The sequence below is a fragment of the Sarcophilus harrisii genome, chromosome 6 (assembly GCF_902635505.1).
Source record: "Sarcophilus harrisii chromosome 6, mSarHar1.11, whole genome shotgun sequence".
In the NCBI taxonomy this organism is placed as follows: Eukaryota; Metazoa; Chordata; class Mammalia; order Dasyuromorphia; family Dasyuridae; genus Sarcophilus; species Sarcophilus harrisii.
Genome location: NC_045431.1, coordinates 187,608,720 through 187,620,932, shown reverse-complemented (window position 1 = coordinate 187,620,932; position 12,213 = coordinate 187,608,720). Strand labels below are relative to the sequence as shown.

General features: G+C 37.1%; 1 protein-coding gene across 1 annotated transcript in view; it reads right to left on the bottom strand.

The window, feature by feature from the left end:
* POLN (DNA polymerase nu) overlaps positions 1–12,213 on the bottom strand; it is a 303,684-nt gene that overhangs the window by 69,111 nt on the left and 222,360 nt on the right. Inside the window, exon 18 of the mRNA XM_031942946.1 lies at positions 2,546–2,628. Coding sequence (XP_031798806.1) covers positions 2,546–2,628 — 83 coding nt within the window. The remainder of the gene's footprint in view (positions 1–2,545; positions 2,629–12,213) is intronic.

Below are 12,213 nucleotides of genomic sequence, written 5' to 3'. Positions count from 1 at the left end.
TAAATGCTAGACAGGTTATAAAAAGTATATAATTATTTCCTCTGATTCCAACATGGCATTCACTAAATTTTACATACATTTTCAATGAAAAACTTAAAAAATTAAATAGAATAGAGGCCAAATCAAGAACTAACATATTTGATAAAGAAGAACTAGAGACATTCCACTAGGTGAGAGGCTATGCCGCCAATCTCTCACCTTTCTCTCTTCAACCTAGGGAAACTCAACTATTCTTTAAAGCTTAGCTCAAACACCACCTTCCCTCTCCTGATCTCCCTCTCCCTCTATGCTGGGAGGTTAAAAGGAATAAAGGGGAATTAGATGGGAAGTCCTTTGGCTTTGGCCAATGTTGTTCTGCATGCATGAGTGCAGATAATATTCTGTTATGTGACTGCCTTGCTTAAGATATCTCTTTATATTTTAATTTAAAAGAAAGCTTGGACTGCAATAAAATCATAATAAATGAAAGAGAGACACAAATGAATAGAGAATTATATTTTGTATTTGGCTGGGAAGACTATATGTAAAAAGCACAAAACATTGCCTTGTTAAATATATAACATATAATTATATTAATATATTTAATTAAAGTTCTTGTAGGATATTTTATAGAATTGGACACACAATTAGAAAATTTCACCTGTTAAGAATAAAGGGACAAAAATGCTCAAGAGTTTTTGCTCAAAACATAACAATGGTGAGCTCGGCAGACTTCATATCACCAGGTGGACAATTATTCATACTCACATATAATCATAGGCTGCTAGAGCCAAAAGCAAATTCAGAGATCTCTAGATAGTTCAATCTATCCACTTAACAGGCAAGGAAACTATGGCCTGTTACATGTGGTATAAGAGAGATTGAGTCTCCACCTAATCTTGGTGAATTGCTATGACTGGAAAAAGTTTCTTCCTTTGAGGCCGAATTTTTGGCAAGGAGCTCTCTGCATTTAACTGGACTGGGTGTCAGAAGGCCCACTGTCCGTTGAAATTCCAAGGCTTTCTAGCTTGAAAAGATCGGTCGGAATTTGTGCTTCACTGGTACAGTCCCTGAGGACCTAGAGTCACCACTAAGCCACAGAACATACAAGGAGGGTGTGAATGAAGTGTGATTACAACTGCAATGCAACTGAATCCTGGATTAGGTGGGTTTGACTGGGTTTTATTAATGTAGGGAGTAAAATTTTGATTTCATTGGTACAAGGACCTTCCCTGCAATGCAGGCTGGCACCTTTTGTTCAATCTGTAGTCTTATGAGAGTTGCTGAGAGTATGGAGAGGCTAAATGACTTATAGGGTAGCACAGACAGGATGTATAAAAGGCAGAACTGAACCCAGGTCCTCTGGTTCCAAGGCTGGCTCTCTCTACTATAATAAGCTGCCTCTCATTAGTACCACAGTACTGCTATAGTCTGCATTGCCAAGCTACAGCGGGATAAGCCAAGAATATAACCAGTCACTGGGAAGTTAGAATTCCGAGTTCCTAATAACTTCTATAATTATAAGACTCTAATGTAGACAGGAGCTAGAGGGAATCTAGTTCCACACTCATAGGGTACAAACTGCTCGTACAGTGCCTCTGACAAGTGCTCATACAGCTTTGCTCCAGTGCCTGCAAGAGAGAATTCATTGCCACCCAAAGAAACCCAGGGTATTGTTGGACAGCTCCCAGTTTTAGGAAATTGATAATTATATCAAGCCAATATAAGTCAGAAATTTGTGGCATAATTTATGTAAATTGAGAATTTCCTTTTTTGTGCTTGTTTCTAAGGGTCACTAAAATATAGGACACAAAATATTAATAAATTATGTAACAATTTTCATTTGTCCTTATAAAATGAACTCTTAAGAAAATTGACTTTATTTCCTCTACTGCTTGAGACCATATCTCCCATGATGCTTAATCCTTTCAAAAACCTGCAATGTGTTGACATTATTAGCTGGAGACTTTAGAAGGTAAGAAATGTTCTATAAGGTGGGAATTTTTTTTAAAAAGGGGAAAAGTTGGTTTCATGGCCAAGAAAGGCAAGCTGGAGCTTTGATTGCCCAAGGAGAGAAGGCAACCAGTATGATCAAATGCTCTTGAACCTCAGTGGCTCTTCTGGATTGGAGAGTTGATAAGGGTGACAATACGATGACAGCTGACATTTATAGGCATGGTATCTCATTTGAGTCTTATATCAACTGTATGCAGTTGATAATACTGGCATTATTACCCCATTTTGCAGATAAGAAAACAGAGTTTCAGAGCCAAGTTCAGGAACATCTATGACCTCCCTCTATACTGGGAAGTTAAAAGAAATAAATAGGAATTAGATGGGAAGTCCTTTGGCTTTGGAGTATGTAGTTCTGCATGCATGAGTGCAGAGATTAGATTGTTATTATGTCTCTTTACATCTTAAATACTTTTGTTATTAGATTTACACATCTTTGGCGTGGTTCTACAATAGAATCATACCAGATAGAAGCTCAGGTCATGAGATGAATAATTATTATCCCCAAATAGCCACACTGAAGGAATACAATATATTTGAAAACAATTCCTACCTGCTCCATATACCACTGAGTATATAACTCGCTTGGTCTGCTCCCTCTCCACATGTGTGACTTGTTCAAGAGGAATTCCCTTCCTAGAAATAGAAAATCTTTTATCAGTTCCCAAAATACATGAATTAGCAACATCTGGATATGTTTATGAAAAAAAATACTGCTGTCAAACAGTTCTGAATATATTACCTGCATTTAAAAAAAATCAGCCTAGAAATCTATACTCATATTTCATACAGGAAAGTTTCTGGTTTGATGTACAGTATATAGCCTAAGTATGGAGGATTGCAAAAGTAAAAGTAAAAATTGTTTGGTTTTTTTTGGCAGCTCATTCTTTCAAAGTAAGAGGCAAGTCATGAGTATTTGCTACCTAGTCCTCAGACTCTGGGAAGCTTTGATGTGAACAAATTCTGATTCAGGCTCTTCTCTGTCCTATCCAAGGGGATTTGGATCTGCCTTTCCTATCCCCTAGACCATGTGCTTTGATGGAAAGACTCTTTATCTAACAGCATAAACTCACAATTAGGGATGAGCTCAATATATAAGATAAAATAAGAATTAACCTAACCCCTTCATTAGTATTTGATCTGACTGATTTGTCAGACATAAAAGTTTGAAAAATTCAATCCACATAGGATTGAGTGTAATGTAAAATCCATAAATATACTGCGTCTTCTTGTCTGATATTCCATATAAAATCTAGAGCTGGAAAAGATGGCAGATGATCATTTTGGATCTGGAGAGGGGAAGGTAAGTGGCCAAGACCTAACAGGGAGGAGAGGGCAAGATTAGAAGTAAGGTCCTCGCATTCCCAATTCCATCCCTTTTTTTTTTTTTTTTTTTTTTTTTTTTTTTTTACTGCTCCACACTAGTGGGCCTGCCTGGCCTTGCACTCAAGGCCATCAATCAGAAAATACATTCTGGGCCTTTATTATAGGTAAAACATTGTTAGAGTGCAAGGAGAAACATGGCTGGTAAGAAACACAGATATATATATATATATATGAATCTAAGTCTTCTGTCTCTGAGCCCATGGTCCCTTCAGATAAAGGAGCAGAACTTGCCAAATCACTAAGCTTGACCTTCTACCTCTTTTCACTTTTACCCAAGGACACCTGAAATAACACCAAATAATGATATTTGAAAGCATCTTTTATCAGCGCTTACTATATAGCCATCACAGAATGTCTGCAGATAAGCTTTTGCTCCAGGTAATTTTAATATTCCTTTCCTCTCGAAAATAATTATTTCCTTCTGTCTCTTCCTCACTAGCTAATAAACTCAATTCTCCTTTTAGTCTTTTCCTTTGGCAAGGGTCTCCTCAACCCAGCTTCTATTTAGCTTTCCAACATTACTCCCTTGCGTGGAGCTTTGGTTCCATTAGAAGCCCACCTGCTTGGAAATTCATTGGCAAATCTTATTACAATTGCTTCTGGTATTTTCCCTCCAAAATTGTATAAATCCTCCCTGTCCTTCCCTGCTCAGCTGAAGTTCCATCATCCCCATAAAGTCTTCCCTTTTCATTTAGACTTTCTCTTCTGAATTATTACAGCTTCAACTGTGTTGTCATCTGGCACTTGGCATAAATGTTTGTAGTACTGTTAATTTGTTTGTCTTTTTTGGTTAATGAATGAAAGAAAAAAGCATTTAAGGATTGATCACATGTCAGACATTGTGCTAAGAACTAGAGATACAAATACAACCAAATGAGACAATCTCTGTCCTCAGGGAACTTATATTATTTTTGGGGGGACATTATTTTTAATTTTTTAATAATAGCTTTTTATTTTCAAATAACATGCAAAGATAGTTTTTAGCATTCATCCTCATAAAATTTTGTGTTCCAAATTTTTCTCCCTCCCTTCCCCTACTTCCTCTAAAGACAGCAAATAATCTAATATATGTTAGACATGTGCAGTTCTTCTATACATATTTCCACATTAGTCATGTGACATAAGAAAAATCAGATCAAAAAGAAAAAAAAATGAGAAAGAAAATAAAATGCAAGCAAACAACAACAAAGAGTGAAAATGCTGCTATGAACCACACTCAGCTCCTACACTCCTCTCTCTGGGTGTAGATGGCTCTCTCTTCATCACAAGATCATTGGAACTAGTCTGAATCCTCTCACTGTTGGAAAGAGCTATGTCCATCAGAACTGATCATTGTATATAATCTTGTTGTTGTCATGTATAATGATCTCCTGATTCTGCTCACTTCACTTAGCATCAGTTCATGTAAGTCTCTCTAGGTTTCTCTGTATTCTTCTGCTGGTCATTTCTTACAGAACAATAATATTCTATAGCATTTATATCCCATAACTTATTCAGCCATTCTCCATTGGATGGACACCCACTCAGTTTTCAGTTCTTTGCCATTATAAAAAGACCTGCTACAAATGTTTTTGCACATGTGGTTCCTTTTCTCTTTTTATGATCTCTTTGAGATACAGTAGAGACACTGCTGAATCAAAGGGTATGTACAATTTGATAGCCCTTTGGGCATAATTCCAACTTGCTCAAGGAGTTTATATTCTAAAGAAGTAAAATGGTGTATATAGTAGAGCAAGAGTTGGCAAAAGGGAGCCATGGCAAATGTGGTAGCATGGCTTGGAGATGGCCATGAAGTGGTATGATATATATAGAACCGTGTAAGATAAGGTGAAAAATCATCAATCAGAGCCCAGAGTGCTAGGGGCATGAATTTGAATTTCTGGTGGGAAAGGGGAAAAGAAGGCTAAAATGTAGACACATAGCTTGGAGATAGCTAGGAATTGGCACAGTGTACTTGGGACCTGCTATTTTATTCATATGTCCTGTTTTCCTTTGTATAAGTGCATAGACACAAGAACTACCTCTTATATCCTTGCTGACCCACTGTCTACCACAGAGCATTGCATACAAATCCAGGGTAATTTATAAACATAGATAAGACAACAGCAATGATACTCTTAGATCTGTAACACTTAAAGGTTTACAAAATGCTTTCCTTATAACAACTCTGTGAAGGAGGCAGTACAAGAATTATTGTCTCCATTTTAAGAATGAAGTTATTTCTAAGGTTAAGTGACTTGCTCAGGCTCACAAGTGACTGGAAATTGATTCTAGCCTCTCTCTTGGTTCCAAATCCAGAGCACTTTCCACTTGCTGGGGATGGCAGTAAGGCTGACCACACAGCCTATGGCAGAGCTTTGCCACCTCCAACACCTATCTAGTGACCAAGGGAAGGCATTTTCCTGATTTAACAAATATCCTCCCCACAGCTTTTTGCTCCACTTTTGAAAAGCTGACTCATGGTATTCTCTAAATGGCAGCAGATGGCATAAATAAAGCTCCCTCTTCTCAGATAATGATCCTGAATTAGCCAGAGCAAAATACCCAAGAGAAAGCAAATAGTATAGGAAAGTGTAACGATGCATTTAGGTAAACTTTGGGGAATGGAATGAACTGTTTTGTACTTGCATGGGTTGAAGAGAGGTTATCTATAGCTAAAATCCTTATGGGGCTCTAGGTTGAGGGTGAGCAGACCATTATCAGAATGTTTGTTTCCTGCTGATGAGATAGGAAAAAACTGACTATAGTTGGGGATTTCTTCAAAGGCTTCTTTCTTGCTTCTACTTAACTTATTTAAGTGTCCTTCAAAGTTAACCATTAAGGTTTCAGGGTCCAGTTTCAGGGACCCCTTAATGATTATCTTAGGCCTAGCTGATCACTAGATCACTAGATGTAATGTCTCACTTTCAACTAGAAGTTGAAACAAGATAATCCATATGGCCCTGAGACATAGTAGAAACAATATTGGTCTTAAGAGTCAGATTTCTTGGGTTTGAATTCCAGCTCTGACATTTACTAGGAATATGATCTTAAACAAGTCACTTCCTTGAGGCTTCAGGTTTTTTTATCTCTAAAATGGGGCTAATTAAATCTATAGTGCCTCATTTACTTTATTGAGCAATTAAGTGCTTCATAAACTATAAATATCCATAGAAATGATTAATCATTATATTATCATTTGTTATTGTAATTACTGTTATAACTATAATATTATTATTAATATTATTATTAACCTCTTTGAGCCTCAGTTTCTACACATCTGAGGGTATTAATAATCATGGCACTGCCCATCATCTTCCAAGGGTTGTTGTGAGGAAAATTCTTTCTCAATTTAAAGCAAAGATGAGGAGGAAAAGGAAGAAAATGAAGATGACTTCTAGACATGATAGTCATTACCCTGAGCAGAAGCCAAGGATGCCCATGGTCAGGTGGCTAGCCCAGGCTGACTCATAGTGCTGGCCAAAGACTTCTTGCTTGGTTTCTGAAGATGATTTTGGCACAGTGACATTTTCAATGGGAAAATCCCACTTCGATTCAGTTCATATTTCAGCTGCAGGGTATTAAAGGTGAAGGAAAGTGGAGAGGGATTGGCCATGACCTTTGGACTGAGAAGCCAACTGGGCCTCAGTTTCCTCTTATGTATAATGAAGGAGTTGAACCAAATGATCTTTAAGGTCCCTTCTAGCTCCAAATCCATTTAATGACTCGCTTCACTTTAAACATAATTATATCTCCCTTTTTCTTGAGTCAGAGCCACAGAAACCCTTTGCTCTGCTCCTTGGTGCTGAACTGGTATAGTGGAAACAGATTAATGGATCTGGGATCAGTAATTAAATTATTATCTGATTCTTACATGTAGGAGCTGTGTTACCATGCTCAAGTTACTTCTCTTTGAACATTAGTTTCCTCATATATAAAATGGGGATAATAAATCTTATGCTAGCTACTTCAAAGAATGGTGCAAGGAAGTTGCATCGCAAATTTTAAAGTCCTAGGACATTAAGTTTTTGTTCTTGTTGTAATTATTATTATTTTTCCCTGATCTGTTCTGTTGGTTTAGATAATATAAAATGAAAGTTGGTATGAATATTTTTGTCCATTATAATTACAACAGTGCTGTATGGTTGGAAGGAAAATTTCCAGATGGAAAAGGAGGAATTCCAGCAACATTCCCAGAGGCATCAATTTAAATCCTCTTTCTCTGAAGCACTAACCAGAATAGGCAGATGGGTCCACCTGTCTTTTGTGGCAGGAAAAGCCAAAAACATCTCCCGCTTCTCTTCAATCCTTTTTATTTGTATTTATTCATTTTGCCTAAACAAAAAGGGCCATTCTTTGTCTCATTTCTTTCTTACCTAGCCTTAATCACTGATTGGACAATTGCCTCAATGAAACTGAGATCTGTTGAAGATCGTAGCTTAAAAAAGCCAAGTTCTTCCACTGCATGCAGGAGACCATCTCTAGTCACCTTGATCTCTATCTGACCATTCGACCCAGATGCTTTTGCAGGGGGTGGGAGAGGAAGGGGGAATGAGGCAGGTGATTTTGCACAGTCCTGCCTCCCTCAGATCCAATTCATTTGTCTGCTATGGCATCCCCTCCCTGATATCAGGGTCTTCTTCAAGAATTAAGAAAACAACATCAGCAATACTCTCTCTGTCCTTAAATATCTCAGAGATCTTTGCCTAGATGCCTTTTTTGCACACTCATCACACTTTCTCTTTATCACAATTAATGATGTCCTCATCTCTCCTCCTCATTTTAGATTTAAGTTCTTTGAGAATAGGGATTGTGTTGCTTTTCAACTTTGTTTCCTCAGTTCCTAACACAAAGGTTAGGAGTTCTCCTGAATGAAGGAGATGCTAAATAAATATTTATTGAATTAAACTTAATTGAAATGTGGAGGACTAGGTTTATTTTGAGTCTCTATTACCTTCATTAATTTCTCAGAGTCTCATTAAAAAATCCACCCCTTCATGAGGCACAGGCATTGGTCTTCAAACATAAATGTATCTTTTACAAGGTCTAAAGGCTTGGCTAAAGTGGATGTTTCATTTTTACAAGGGATGCTACACAAAGAATTATGGTGTTTTATGGAACCTTGGAGGTTCTGATCATTCATCTCTCTTTCTTATAAGTGAGCAGAATGAGGGAACTCAAGCTGCTTGAGTAATCTTCCTAATGCATCACTATTAGCACAGAGCCATACTAAGCACAGTAATTCATGATGTTTCAGTCATTTTTTTAGTATTCCCTTTCAGGTCTCTGCATCTTCAAGATGGACACCACAGAAATGAAGAGAAAAGATACTAATACATGGGAGGGCTACATTATGTTACAACCAAACTAAATTATTTTCCTCTCCTTTTCTGTCCCTCTCGGTGCCTTTGCTCATAACATACTCCATTACTGGAACGGGCTCCTTTTCCCCTTCACATATCTCACCCTGCTGAAGTCCTTGCTTTAATTAAAAAAATAACTTAGGTAGTACCTCACTTTCCATTATCCCCAGGAAAGAGTGACTTTCTTCTTCAAACTTCTTACAGAGTGACTTTCTTCTTCAAATTTCTTACCACACTTTGTCTAGTCTAGGCTTCTCTTGTTTGCTTGTACTAAGCATAGTGCTTATGTTATGAATAGGGAAAATGTAAAAAAACAAAAGGGTCAAGCTGACCAGTGCTCTCATTTTTGTAGATCACTAAGAGGATTGGCTCTTCCCACAGGAATCCATCTTCCTGACCCAGGCAGCCAATCATCTTGGAGGCAACTCCAATCACTGAAAGCTCACCAGGACTTGTCTAAGACAATCATAATTATAATTTTATATGATATATGTATAATAATTATAATTGTAGTAATTTATATATATAGTATATATAGTAACATAATTATAGTACTAACAATAACATTTATATAATGCTTTGTATTTTTCTTCCTTTTCCTTGAGATATATATTTTCATGTATTGGTTTTTTCTATTGTTAAATGGAAAGCTCCTTACATTTACCTTTGTTTCTCCAGGGCTTAATACAGGACCCTGTATACAGTGCTTCCCAATGTTTGTTGAATTAAATTGAATTGAGTAAAATGGAGGAAGGACAGGTAGGCGGCACATTGGATCAACTGCCCCGCCTAGAGTCAAGAAGACTCCTCTTGAGTTAAAAGCTAGATTCAAACATTCAGAGCTGTGTGAACCTGGACATGTTATTTAATGCTCTTTGCCTCAGTTTCCTCATCTGTAAAAAATGAGCTGGAAAAGGAAATGGGAAATCACTGCAGTATCTTTGTCAAGATAATCCCAAATTTGGTCATGAAGAGTTAGACATGACTGAAAATTGATTAAACAAAAATGGAGAGCAATTGCTTTCTTGTCAATTCCATAATCACATAAGGTATTAGGGAAATGTTTCATAACCGTAAAATATTATTCAAATATATGATTATTATACTATCTAGATTATTTGAAATTTTCAGTTTGAAAATATTAATAATGCTCTCAATAACCCCAAGCTTCTTCTTAACACAAAAATTCATCTTAAAAAAAAAACCCCAAACAATAGTTTTCCAGTGATGTTTAGTGGCTGCCAATCATGGAAAGCCATTATCTTTGAAAAATCCAAATTGTCATTTAAAGAGCAATGGCACTGGAAAGACAAAAAGTGGATGTAAGCAGGCTAAATATATTGCCAATATAAAAGTTTATCTGTTGCAACCCTTCATTATACAGATGAAGAAACTAAGGTTTGCAAAGTGCTTTATAAATATTATTTTATCCTGACAACAACTCTGGAAAATAGTTGCTATTATTGCTCCTATCATACAAATGAGGAAACTGGCAAACAGTTTTTAAGTGACTTGCCCAAGGTCACACATCTAATTGTCTCTGAGGCAGAATAAGAATATAGTCTTCCTGATGCCAAGTCCAGAACTCTAGCCAAGATATCACTTAACTCTTCCATCTCAGTAGAAAGCAAAATTATTTTATACCCTCTTACAACTGTGCCTTTGCCTTGTTCCTTTGCCTTTATGGCTTGTATAATAACTGGAAAAGGAAGAAACGTTTCTTGAGGGATGACTATTTTAATATTTAGATACAAGAAAGAGAAGGGAAAATGACTAAATGTTTTCACTGTTCACCCCCTAAGACAGTTAATTAGGAAAAACAATTTGCTACTTTATCTTGTTCTAGGATAAATCTTTGATGTTCTGGATTTGGATTATGCAAATATATTTCAGTTATGATATTTATGATTTAAAAAGTAACTTGGAATTGTGAACTACATTATGGATGTCACCAAAATAAAATAATTCATGAATCAAATTTTTTATTTACTAAGCAGACATAATAAGAGGGAGAGAAAAGGACTTAACACAAGACAAATTTAATTTGGCCAATGAAGACTAATTCAAAAACACTCATTTGATATGCAATGAAGAAATGTTCATTAGGTAAGGGAGAAGATTGGTCAGGGGACTTCCTTGATTGTTTTGAACATTTCTTTCCCTTTGAGTTTGAATACATGTATTGTACCTTAATAGTACCTATCTTTCAAGGATGTGGAGATACTTGTTTGGCACACAGTAAGCACTATATAAATTTTAGTTGTTATTACCACGGCTATTATTGTTATTATTTAGGCATCTTAGACAAGTCTTGTTGGGCTTTCAAGGTTGCCTAGAAAACAATTGGCTTCCTGGGTGTCAAGAAGATGGATTCTCCAGAAGTGACAGAATTACTTAAAGGCAGAAACCATATTTTTGCCTTTTGTTATATTCCCAGCACTTAGCATTGTGCCTGGAACATAGAAGGTGCTTGATAAATGCTTATTGACTCACCAGTCTGTTAATTGGTATTTAGTGAGAAGCAGAAAACAAAGATCTAATACTGGTATGGTGTTTATCACTGTTTAACATTGGTTACCTTCAAAACTCTTCCCCTGGAAAAATGTTGCAAGAGTTTTCATCACAAATACACCATTTTTGTTGGATTCTTGAAAAATGAAGCAGTTTACAAAGAATTGGTCAGGTGTCTTTGGAAGAAACATTAGTCTGCAGCACTCCCATGAGGACCCAGTGTGACCCCAAGTGCGATGAATCCCATGCAGCTAGGCAGGAAAGCTTCACTTCTCCAACTGCAATGGTACAGATGAACAAAAAAGGACTTGGTGGCCTGGGGATTTTTTTTTTTTAATAACTGTAAGATTAAACCTGTCACCGGCAGGTATTGAAGTTATGAACACGTCCCCATGAAAGCATTCTGTACTCTTCATTCGTCTAGGCAAATTCCTTTGAGGCCACTTCAATTTGTGAAAGGAAATGTGCAGATCACACATCCAATAAAGAATTTAAAATGAAAAAGGAGGTCTTAACATACAGTTAATGTGTGAGGCAGAGAGGCATCCTGGAACAATTACTATGTTCAGTCTGCAACCCTAAGGTTTAGGTCTTAATTCTACCATCTGCTGGCAATGTGACCATGGGCAAACTCTTTGTCTCAATTTCTGAGCCTCATTTTCTTCCTATGTAAAACGAGAATAACATTTGTAGTTTTCTTTATAGGGCTTGGCTCTTTCCTCCCCCACGTCACTCGTTTTCATCACCGTCTTCTCTCACAAAATCCTTTGAATCCATTTCAGCTCTCACCATTGACACAGCGGCCTTCTTACTCTGGAACATCCCTCCACCTTCTCCCAGGCTGAGTTCCTCCTAGGAGCCTCCATTTTGGTGTTGGGCCAATGAGTTGATTGCACTTTGCTCTGGGCTGTGTTTCAGATCCTTCAGACTTTGTTTCCATGCCCTGACTTTTCCTTGCTTGCCCTAACTCCCCACAGCTGTC